General features: G+C 49.2%; 4 protein-coding genes across 4 annotated transcripts; 3 read left to right on the top strand and 1 right to left on the bottom strand.

Annotated features, from left to right (window-relative positions):
- Positions 1-1,360: 1,360 nt before the first annotated feature.
- Positions 1,361-4,911, top strand: hir1 (putative histone transcription regulator Hir1; the record flags this gene model as incomplete). The annotated part of the gene is made up of 5 exons (XM_057220951.1): positions 1,361-1,397; positions 1,528-1,602; positions 1,699-1,920; positions 1,988-4,747; positions 4,814-4,911. 5 exons carry the CDS (start codon positions 1,361-1,363, stop codon positions 4,909-4,911), a joined length of 3,192 nt encoding a protein of 1,063 aa, XP_057071223.1.
- Positions 4,912-5,547: 636 nt separating this feature from the next.
- On the top strand, positions 5,548-7,155 carry N7516_008233 (YchF/Obg family ATPase; the record flags this gene model as incomplete). Its single annotated transcript, XM_057220952.1, has 3 exons — positions 5,548-5,622; positions 5,796-6,353; positions 6,604-7,155. The coding sequence occupies 3 exons, from the start codon at positions 5,548-5,550 to the stop codon at positions 7,153-7,155; spliced, it is 1,185 nt and encodes a 394-aa protein (XP_057071224.1).
- A 391-nt stretch (positions 7,156-7,546) lies between these two features.
- Positions 7,547-8,445, top strand: N7516_008234 (translation machinery-associated protein 20; the record flags this gene model as incomplete). Its single annotated transcript, XM_057220953.1, has 3 exons — positions 7,547-7,560; positions 7,800-7,928; positions 8,055-8,445. 3 exons carry the CDS (start codon positions 7,547-7,549, stop codon positions 8,443-8,445), a joined length of 534 nt encoding a protein of 177 aa, XP_057071225.1.
- Positions 8,446-8,942: 497 nt separating this feature from the next.
- On the bottom strand, positions 8,943-12,017 carry N7516_008235 (non-ribosomal peptide synthetase; the record flags this gene model as incomplete). The annotated part of the gene is made up of 1 exon (XM_057220954.1): positions 8,943-12,017. The coding sequence occupies one exon, from the start codon at positions 12,015-12,017 to the stop codon at positions 8,943-8,945; it is 3,075 nt and encodes a 1,024-aa protein (XP_057071226.1).
- Positions 12,018-12,084: the final 67 nt, after the last annotated feature.

Consider the following 12,084-nt stretch of genomic DNA (forward strand, 5'->3'; position numbering starts at 1 on the left):
CCCCTTGTAGACTTGTAGCCAGTTGCTCTGTAGTAGATACAGCAATATCTTGTACTGCTTATAAATATCTGGTCTGTTAAGTCAACTAAGTGGCGCTCGACACATCACATACTCATTTTCGAGGTGACACGAGAGAGCTATATTTGTACTCTCTATCACACTCCAATGCATCAACACTTGACCATCAATCACACATTATCTACAAATTACAAGGACACACATGTCCAAAGAAAACACCATAAAGCGTCAAGAAGCGTCATCACTTCCGAGAAGTGGCAGCATTCAACTATAAGCTTACTGCCGACCTAATCATGCCGCTCCCAGGCAGGTATGCTTCTCCCTTCTGGTGTATCTAAATTTCCAGTCAAAATTTTGGCAAGGGATTGTTGTATCATAAAGGCTTAATTTATGTGAATAACCAATACCCAGCACCCAATAGATATTTGCGTTTCCTTTCTAAACATGTGTTTCGATGTAACAAACTAGTTAACTAGTTGTAGTAAGGATGTCTAGTAGCGAATCTTCATTCGATACTTCCATAGACTGTAGTGTTTCTCCAAAGGAAACTATCAATTACCTATTCCACAGAAGTCCTTTTCCTAGAAGCCTTAGTCTGTATTGTTTGGCCTCGTTATTATAGAAGACGTTTCGCCTCTTGTTCACCAAGGGATGAGGCTTAGATATCGAGACCCCAACATGTAACTCTGTAACTGAATTAGGAAAATATCATGTACTAGTGCCTGATGAATGGTTTTACTCTTATGATTTTACTATAATCGTTTAATAAAGACAAGGTTGTCCAGGTATAGACTAAGTGGCTATGTATAGTTACTTTCTGGCATAGAACCATGTTTGCCCTACAACACTTTGTTTGATGAAACCATGAAACCAGTAAGCGGAAAAAAGAAAAGTCTGCATAAGATAAAACAGACTTAATGATAGTGATCCCCCTCAAAAAGAAAGCAATAAGTGCTAGCCCTTGTGTAGTTTGAAAGACACTATCAACGCGGGAGCTCGGACCAGGCAAATCTGGAGATCGCGACTTTTGGATTTCGCGCCCTTTTAATCTCCGGTCTCATCTCTCATCTTGACCTGAGCCTCATTTTTTGGTTTCTCTCTTAAATCTCGTGACCGAGGAACCCATTTGTTTCTGGCTCTTGGTCTTGCCATGTTCCACGTCAAACTCATATAAATACCGAAAGACCAGCTCCGACACGCTGCGCCGCTCCCCTCCTTGCCAACGCTCCGCGCACATCGGTGCTGATACGTGTCGCACCACCTTATCTTGAGACACGACCACTCAAACATTTGAGGGAAAAAAAAATACGAATAATCGTGAAATTGCTCCGGGACGGGCGCGATGCATATAATCAAGCCGGTTTGGCTCACGCATGGAGGTACGGAGCTTGATTGCCCTGGTTTTCTTTGCTTAACACCGTCGGGACGGAGACACAGTGCTTGATGAGAGCAGAACCAAATTCATCCCATCAAAGGGCCAAATTTGCTAATGTCATTTCTCTGATACAGGTGAACGCAAGGATTTTGAGGTTTACAGTTGCGATGTCTCGCCAGATGGGAAGCGACTAGTCACAGCTGCTGGAGGTGAGCTCGACCCTTTTGTGCCTTAGGCGGAGGTCACGAAGATCATGCGCCGTGAAAGGAAATTATCGCTGACCTCTGGCTTTTGATTCACTTTAGATGGATACGTGCGAATATGGTCAACAGATGCAATTTACGGCACCAGTACATCCGAGCTTGAGGGCAAGCCAAAACAACTGGCATCCATGAGCAACCACTCAGGCACAATCCATACCGTCCGTTTTTCACCCAACGGGAAATACCTGGCGTCTGGCGCAGATGACAAGATTGTTTGCGTGTACACCCTTGACGCTAACCCTCCAACACACTCGTCAACATTTGGTATGCTTTAGACACTGGATATGGAGAGATGGAGACAGACACTGACATTTTATGGGAAATCTCTTAGGCACCGATGAAGCACCCCCCGTCGAAAACTGGCGCACGATTCGGCGATTGATCGGCCACGACAATGATGTCCAGGATCTTGGATGGTCCTTCGACTCATCGATACTGGTTTCCGTTGGGCTGGACTCAAAGGTCGTGGTGTGGTCTGGTCACTCATTTGAAAAGTTGAAGACAATAGCGATCCACCAGAGTCACGTCAAGGGCATCACTTTTGATCCAGCAAACAAATATTTCGCAACTGCCAGCGATGACCGGACCGTTCGCATCTTCCGATTCACATCCCCCGCCCCTAATTCTTCCGCTCACGACCATATGAATAATTTCGTCCTTGAGCAAACAATCACAGCCCCATTCGCCAATTCTCCTTTGACAGCCTATTTCCGTCGTTGCTCTTGGTCGCCTGATGGGATGCACATCGCAGCTGCAAATGCTGTGAACGGTCCTGTAAGCTCTGTGGCCATTATAAACCGTGGATCATGGGATGGTGACATCAACCTGATTGGACATGAGGCACCTGTTGAGGTTTGTTCGTTCTCTCCACGACTTTACGCAACCGAGCCGCCCGGTAAGAAGCAAGCCGATGGGCAGCCTGTACCACAACACCACATTACCGTCATTGCTTGTGCCGGTGGAGACAAATCCCTTAGTATCTGGATTACGAGCAATGCACGACCGATTGTGGTTGCGCAGGAAATGGCGGCTAAAGCTATTTCGGACCTGGCATGGACTCCTGATGGAAAATGTCTCTTTGCTACTGCCCTGGATGGCACAATCGTGGCAGTCAGGTTTGAAGATGGCGAGCTGGGCTGGGCCACAGAAATGGAAGAGAATGAGAAATCACTCACCAAGTTCGGAACTAATCGAAAGGGCGCCGGTATCACAGAAACTACCGACAGCTTATTGCTAGAGGAAAAGAGCAAGGCTGGAGAGATCAAGCACGTTGAAGGGAGAATGGGTGCACTGATGGGTGATGGCGCTGAACCTACCACCAATGGAGACAAAGCTCCTCAGCCATCAAATGGGGCCACACCTGCTCGGGGTTCTTCGCCAGCTCCCGAGGCTACGAAGATGCAGACCAATGGAACCCCTTCGACACCTGCCGCCACAGAATCAGATAAGCCTGACCCTTACAAAGCCAAGCTGGAAAGACTCAAGCAACGTCCAACATACACCAAAGAGGGCAAAAAGCGTATTGCTCCATTACTAGTCTCTGGAGCTGGGGGCGGCGAGTCATCTCTCCCACAAGCACGTTTGATGGCATCTGTCAGTAATCAGGTCAAGGCTGACGCCCCGACCTCCATAGTTGACCTGTCAAAACCATTTGATGGTCTACCTAAGGGTGGCCTGACTGCTCTTCTTCTTGGAAACAAGCGCAAACTGGCCCAAATAGAAGGTGACGAAGATGGCAGTGTAGAAAAGCGTGTGACACTTGCCAGTCAAAACGGTGCAACTCCCATCATGGCCAACACTCCCGACGGCCTTCTACCAGCTCAAGTTCAATCTGCTACGACCGGTCAACAGCCTACCCCAGAGTTCATTCGCCCCGCAGTCACAAATCCTTGCATGTCGGTCAGTCAACTTCGTCTGGCAGTTCCCAAAATTCGCAGTCAGATTCTCCGCGCGCTAGATTCGAGCGGGAAGCCGACGGAACAACCTGTCCCTGGTACAGACTCGGGCTCTACCAAGAGTCGTGTGGACGTGGTTTTCGAAGCTCGGAACCCATCACCGGCAAGTCTGACCGGTCGTGCGGTGGACCGCGAGCCAGTACGGCTGACATTGTTCCGTGGAGACCAGCCATTGTGGCAGGATTTCTTACCGCGGACTGTCCTGCTTGTGACTGGCAATCAGAGCATGTGGGCAGCCGGCTGTGAGGATGGATCAATCTATCTTTGGACACCGGCAGGTCGTCGTCTGGTGAGTGCGCTCGTTCTGGAGGCACAGCCTGTCATCTTGGAGTGTAATGGACAGTGGATTTTGTGCATATCCTCTGTGGGCATGTGCTATGTCTGGAATGTAAAGCACTTGTCTTCTCCTCACCCACCAGTCTCCCTGCAGCCAGTCCTGGATGCTGCAATCCATACCATGGGCGCGAATCCCACCGCTGCTCCCGCAGTAACAGACGCACGCATTAATTCAGAAGGCCGAGTCATCGTTTCGTTGTCTAACGGCGAAGGATACTCCTACTCCCCATCCATGTTCACATGGCAACGCATCTCGGAAGCCTGGTGGGCCGTTGGCAGTCAGTACTGGAACACCACAGACGCGCCTGTGAGCAACTTGCAGGCCAAGGACGCTCAGTCAGACAACAAGGATGCCAAGGCAGCTGTCGCAGCTGGCATCATTCCTTGGTTGGAACGAAACACCACAAATGAGACACTCCTTCGTGGAAGAGCATACTTCCTCCAACGTCTCATCAAAGTTCTATTGTCACGCGAAGGGTATGAGACTTTCGAGTCCAGCGTATCAATTGCTCATCTTGAGAATCGCCTCGCTGCTGCTCTGTCCCTGGGTGCGAAGGAAGAGTTCCGGTTATACCTATCCATGTACGCCAAGCGTATTGGTGCCGAGGGTCTGAAGCTGAAGGTCGAGGAGCTCCTGAAGGGCCTCATTGGCGGTCTTTTCGAGGACGAAGACGATGCCAGCGAGGGAGTCCTGAAATTGCAGGCTAATGAGCGCGAAGGCCGTAACTGGCGCGAAGGATCCGATGATCTGTGTGGCTGGCCACGGGAAACATTGTTGAAGGAGGTGATTTTAGCACTTGGTATGTTTTTTGTTCTTCGTGTTTCTCTTTTCTTAACACTTCAATTACTAACACACTTTCGTCTAGGCAAACACCGTGACCTTCAACGCGTGACAGTGCCTTATGCTAAGCTGCTGGATATGGTTGACACTACATCGGAGCATGGCGATGCAATGGATCTTTAATGATGGTTTCTCTTTTGCTATCTATACCTTTTTCTTCTATTTTTGCTGGCGTTCAATAAGTTCGGGCTGGGTCGCCCAAAAGGGTTTGCATTATTTATCTCTGCTGAGGCAGGATTGGAGATGATATATTTCATTTTCATGGTGTATTTGTATCATAGGTTCTCTTCTGGACTTTCTTATTTAAGTCAGCCTGTTCCCATCTTGCTATGATCTAGTCTTGTTCTACCTATGTTGTATGTACTATAACCCTCGACACACAGTATTACGTACACGGCACCCACATTGATGTGGTGACGTCGTCAGGGCTTGACATTCACGTGGGCGGTAACAGCTCTGCAGGCAGAAAATTTGAAGATATCTGGCGCGTAGCTCAACAACATTGCTTTTTTTTTTGATAGCTAACAAGCATTCATTTACTCTCCTTTTACTCATTGACCTTGTCCACAATTTCTGTGGGCATCCGCAATCACGTCTTCCACTTCCTCAATCTTTTTCCTTCGTATCGTCGATCGATCCGCAGCTGGTTCTGCATTTGGCGCGCTCCATCCTTGTTCCCGCTTCCGCCTTTCGACTTCCCCCCACCTCCCACCTCTCTTCTGTCGCTTCTACTCAAGCAAGAAGAAAAAATCCAATAAAATGGCTCCCAAGAAGCAGGTAGTCCAGGAAAAGGTCCTTTTGGGACGTCCAGGAAACAACTTAAAGAGCGGTATCGTATGTGAGCTAGGCCCCCCACCCATTCTTTTTTTTCCTTTCCCTTTTTCCACACAGCACAGTCCACTTTTTCACTCCCGAAAAAATCTATTTAAACCCCCTTGCCCCCTTTCCTCCCACATTTTTTTTCTTCTTTTCTTCCCAACCATGATTGACTAACAATATGGCTTCAGGTTGGTCTTGCCAATGTCGGCAAGTCGACACTCTTCCAGTCCATCACCAAGTCCTCCCTCGGTAACCCGGCCAATTTCCCATATGCCACCATTGACCCCGAGGAGGCCCGTGTCATCGTTCCCGATGAGCGGTTCGACTGGCTCTGCGAGCACTACAAGCCCAAGTCGCAGGTTCCCGCCAACTTGACCGTGTACGATATTGCCGGTCTCACCCGCGGTGCCTCGACCGGAGCCGGTCTGGGTAACTCTTTCCTGTCGCACATCCGCGCTGTCGATGCCATCTTCCAGGTGGTTCGCTGCTTTGATGATGCCGAGATCATCCACGTTGAGGGTGACGTCGATCCCTGCCGTGATCTGACCATCATCAACGAGGAGCTCCGCATCAAGGATATCGAGTTTGTTGAGAAGGCTCTTGACCTTCTTGGCAAGCAGACTCGTCGCGGTGGACAGTCTCTGGAGATGAAGAAGCTGAAGGAAGAAGAGGCTACTACTGCCAAGATTCTTGAGTTCCTGAGGGATGGCAATGACATCCGTAAGGGTGACTGGAACCCCAAAGAGGTATGTTGAACATTTTTCTCGTCTTCCCCCACTCAACTTTGCCCTTCTATCCACACCACCTCCTTACCTGATGAATAAGAGCACTGCTCGAAATTAACCCAGCTCGTTGAGTGCCCTCATTAAAAGGATACTCACAATCCGAGGGCACCTTGAGAAAAAAAGTTATATGCTGAAATTTTGGAGTCCACTTCTACATGATTACATCACCCAAATTCTTTGGAACGTCTCATGCTAACCAAATTGGTTATAGGTCGAAGTCATCAACCCTCTGTTCCTTCTCACTGCCAAGCCTGTTGTGTACTTGGTCAACCTGAGCGAGAGAGATTACATCCGCCAGAAGAACAAGTACCTCCCCAAGGTCTTCGAGTGGATCAAGACCAACTCCCCCGGTGACCCCATTCTTCCCGTCTCGGCTCAGTTCGAGGAGCGTCTGACCCTGATGCATGATGATGCGGCCGCTGAGGCTGAGTGCAAGACCCTGGGCACCAAGTCCGGTCTGCCCAAGATCATCACTACCATGCGTCAGTCCCTGAACCTCGGTAGCTTCTTCACCACTGGTGAGGACGAGGTTCGCCAATGGACCATCCGCAAGGGTATTAAGGCTCCCGCTGCGGCCGGTGTCATTCACACCGACTTTGAGAAGACCTTTATCCAGACTATCGTGTACAACTATGCCTCTCTCCGTGAGCACGGTGATGAAAACAGCATCAAGGCTGCCGGTAAGATTATGACCAAGGGCAAAGATTACGTCGTCGAGGACGGCGATATCATGCTCATCAAGGCCGGTGCTGCTAAGCACTAGGTGCACATAGACAATAGTTCTTCAAATGATACACCAGTGTTGAGTCTTCAATATATTTTTATCAACTGTAAATTTGATTCTTGTACGACAATTTGACTTGCCTAATCCAAGTCAACATTCCTTTTGTATCCGCCTAGGTTCAATATGATTGTTTTTGCACGATATACCCTATTCGAGTTCTGTATATGGCTCAATTACCTTCATTTTTAGAGACCAGTCTGCTATAGCTCATATTCATAATATATCATCGTACATTCTATTCTATTCTGAGCTGTTTAGTATCAAGTAAAAAAATGCAAAGCAATCTATTGATCACGTGACACTATCCCCGCGCATCCCACTCCCGTATCAAGAGCTTGATTCTCATATTATCACAACCTCAACCAGCATCATGTTTAAGAAAGAGTGAGTCAAACCCTTCAATCCACTCACAGCAATCCTATGGTTGTGCCAGTAGCTTGTTCGAAACCTCCTGCCTGTTAAATGGGAGCACATATCTTCCTCCGTTTGAGGCACCGCAAAGACCGCAACAGCTGTTCAACAATACAGATCAAGACACAAATAGCTCCCATGGGATAGCTCTAGCCACCAATGCTCATCAAAGGCACCAGCTGACATCCATATTCTATCTAGTATCCCCCAAGCAACCGGTCTAAGGTCAAGTCCTCAGTGCAGCGCGGCCTGCGCCAAAAGCTGCTGGAGACATACCCAGGCCTCGAGCCATTCATTGAAGATGTCATGCCCAAGAAGGCCTCATTGGAAGCCGTGAAACTGTACAGTTCCCGATCCCCCATTTTTTCGCCTTCCAATTCTACCAACGTCATCTCCAACTTTCAACATAAATATGCTACGCGTTGTATCCCGCAGACCCAAAAGCTAACCAAACCCAACCACCTCAGACCCGATCGCGTGACCCTCTACACAATAGACTCAACTCCCCTCTTCTTCCAACCCATCGACGGACCCCCAGTCCCCCACCTCCGCCTCGTCCACGCCTATCCCTCCGCCATCCCAACAATCCAGATCGACCGCGGCGCCATCCGCTTCGTGCTCTCCGGCGCAACACTCATGGCTCCCGGTCTCACCTCTCCCGGTGGCCGTCTACCTGATGCCGAGCATGCGCTTGAGGCTGGGCAGATCGTTGGGGTCAAGGCTGAGGGCAAGGAGGAGGTTTGTATGATTGGTATGCTGAAGGTTGGCACCGAGGAAATTAAGAGTAAAGGGAAGGGAGTTGTTATTGATGAAGGCCATTATCTTGGTGATGGGCTTTGGAGAATGCATTTGGATTAAGGCATGGTTTTGTTTCAAAAGCATGGAATTCATTGGGCTGGGGTTGGGGTCTTTTGATTTGGGCTTGGAACTATACCTCTCTGCACGTATGGTGATGATTACATGTATGTGTTGGATGATTTGAAATGAAATATTCCCTCTGGATGAGGATCCTGATTGGTTCAATGGATGTATTGAACCTGTAAAAGTTGTTTTTGATTATAAGGCTTTGTAGTTTTATATGTTGAAGCAGAAGCAAGCTTAACGGAGCAGGTCAGGAAGTGGAAGGCCGGCAATGAAGAGGAAGTGGCCACGACTTCAAAAGGAAGAAACACTACAGTCAGACAGTCTGAACGCTTAAGTTATCCAAGGATTGGAAGCAAGAAAAAAAGAATAATTGTCGCTTATGCGGCCTTATTAAGGTGGTCTTTTTGGTAGTCTTTTAGGTATGTATGTATAGATAGGTGTATACTATAGTCATATTTACTCATATTACAAATTATACTGCATTGTATCCTTCAAAGATTGCTTGAAACCGCAGACCACTCGGGGATGTACTTTCGAAGCAGATCCAGTGCCGACATCCACGAAAGCAGCTCTGGACTATTACGAAGAGCCCGCAGAGTGTTGGTAATCTCAAACCGAGGCGCATTTTCTTGAACTTCCCAACGGGTTTGGATACCCCATATCTTCTCCTGGAATAGCGGAAGAAAGGGATGCAACGGGTTCGTCGCATCATCGACAAACATTTCCAGCCAGCGGGAAAACGAGATACCTTGCAGTGGGTAAGAACATTGTCCATTTATCAGACTGAAGGCTTCCTGAAGATCTATGGGTACCGGCTGGATCAAATTATAAGCATGGCCCACGTTCTCCTCGGAGGAGGCGATTCGCAGTGTCGCATCCACCACGAAATCCACCGAGGCGAACGCTTTGCGCTGCCCCGGTAGGATAGGGTAATGCCCCAGCTGGAGGCAGGACGACATGAGACAACTGATGAAGTCATTCGGGTTCCCTCTTCCCGTCTGACTGTGCCCTAGGACATATCCGAGACGGACGATGATCGCCGGCGAACCCCTGCGGATGGCATTCCAGACCACATTTTCCGCCACGAACTGGCTTTGAGAATATCCTGTGTCATATTGTAAAGCCGTGATGTGGTCTAGTGGTCTCTCATCCTCTGGGACGGTATTGGTTCCTTGGATAAATCCCGTCGGTCCATATGCAGCGATGCTCGAGGAGTAGATCAGCCGTTTTGGCCGAGAGTGATTTGCAAATCTTATTATTTCTAACGTTCCCAGGACATTGGTCGCTCGGTGACGGGAGTACGGCTGGACGTAACTGACTATTGCCCCCAAGTGGAAAACCACACTCGCCCAGCTTGCATAGTGGTTGTACTGTTCTTGCAGAAGGCCGAGGTGCGGGAGCAACAAGTCGCCGGGGATAGAAATAATTTTGTTCTCCTGGAAACCATGCAGTCTGTATTTCTCCAATATTTTCTTGATGCGTACGTCGGCTGCGGATGTGTTCTCGGCACGAACAAGACATGCGACTTGGGTGACCTGTGGCATAGACAGCAGTGACGCGAGGAGAAAGGCGCCGACGAATCCAGTTGCTCCGGTGAGGAACACTCGGCCTTCTGAAGCGTCGAGCCAGTCGACGACCGGGTCGAGACTAACCTGTAGGTCTTGGCCTGATAACGAATCCAGAGCCAGGATGCTTTGATCATCTGCTGCGTCTGGCAAAGCTGTTCCGTTCTTGAGCTTTTGAACTAGCCGTGTGAGTTGGCCTAGTGTGGAATTCTCATACAGAGCCGTGGACCGCAGCTCAGATCCTAGCAAAACTCGAATTCGGCCGATCAGATGTGCAATTTGCAGTGAGGTTCCGCCCAAATGGAAAAAGTCATCGGAAAAATCCAGGTGGTCCTTTGGATACCCCAGTATCTCGAGCCAGATATGTTCCAAACACGTTTCCACAGAGTCGATGCTTCCGTTCGAGTGCATTTGACTCTCACGCACGACCCTCATCTTTTCTATACACAGTTGCTCAAGCTTCCTTCGATCACACTTCCCTGTCTTTCCCAATGGAAGCTCCACAAGAAGCTCGACGCGAGGCACCGGAAGATGGGGAGCGCGGCTGACGAATGCTCGTGCTACGGTCTCAGGGTCGACATGAATGCATTGCGGTACAATATAGGCAACCAGTATTGGCCCCGTCTCGGCATCCTTGGGCTCAACCTTGACAACCGCTGCCGCGGAGGCAAGATTCGTGCTTAAGAAGATATTCTCGAGACCTTCTAGCTCGACGCGGTGGCCCCGGATCTTGATTTGTCTGTCGCGGCGGCCGACAAACTCGTACAAGCCAGACTCGTTCATTCGCATGATATCGCCCGTCCTATAGGCATGACGCGAGAATCCCACCGCGGTACCTTTCAATGTAAGATGTGGGGGGTTTATAAATGACTTGATGTTGGCTAGAGGATTCCTACAATATCCTCCGCAAACTCCTGCCCCTGCTATTACCAGTTCTCCTTCGCTGCCCGTTGGAACTGGACTGAGATTTTCGTCGACAATGAAAAGCTGAAAATTGCCAATTGGCTTCCCGAGTGGAATGTGACCATTGTGGATATCCGCTGCGGTGATCTTGTGCGAGATTACAAACACAGTGCATTCAGTTGGTCCATACATGTGGATTACTCGCTCCGGGGGCCCATGATCGAATATCTTCCGGATCACCGACACGTTGATTATCTCGCCACCGGTCATTAGAGTGTGGACTGTGGAAAATGCCCCCGGACAGGTTTTGACAATTGCGTTTAGCAATGCGGTAGTAACAAACACAACTTCGATTTGGTCGTCTCGGAGACTCCGCGAGAAGAGAACGGGGTCTATGACTATCTCATGTGGATAGACTACCACCGTCCCACCTCTCAACAAGCACACCCATGTTTCAAATAAGGTGATGTCGAAGACCGTATTGCCGATGTGTGCAAGTCGTTGGTCATCTTGAAATAGAGTGGTGGAATTAAATGCCAAGTTGATGATTCCGCCAGCCAGAATTTGGACGGCTTTGGGTTCCCCCGTTGTACCTGAGGTGTGAAGGATATGGGAACGGCTCGATGGCTCATTGGAGGAGACCTTGAATTCCTCGTCGGATAGTTCAGGGCTCAGGGTATGGTCTACAAGGATATTGTCGATCTCTAGATGTCGACTCCAATTGTCGATGTCCACTAGAGCTAGCTTCACATCCAGATTTTGGACAAGCTTCTGAAGAAACACGTCTGGATGTTTTGTGTCCAAAGGAACACAGGTTCCACCGGCATAAACAATGGCAATTTGCGCTAAAATATGGTTGACTCCGCGGGGGATGGCGATCGCAATTGGAGTTCCTGGTTTAGGGGCTTCCTGTCGGATCAGGTGCGCGAGCTGGAGGGCTTTGAAGTGCAATTCACCATAGGAGACAGCACACTTGCCATATTCTATGGCTGTCATTGGACCAAGAAGCCGGGCCTGCGCCTGAAAAAGTTGAGCAAGCCCAGCGTGCCTCACTAGGCTTGCATCAAGTTTCCTTACACCACGGGGAGACGGCGACATAGTGAAATGAGGGCAAAAAATCCGAATCACGGGTCAAGGGAAGCAGCCTGTGAAGCTATATAATGAA

This window comes from Penicillium verrucosum, assembly GCF_028828655.1.
Source record: "Penicillium verrucosum strain IBT 35672 chromosome Unknown utg000003l_segment0_segment0, whole genome shotgun sequence".
Lineage (NCBI taxonomy): Eukaryota > Fungi > Ascomycota > Eurotiomycetes > Eurotiales > Aspergillaceae > Penicillium > Penicillium verrucosum.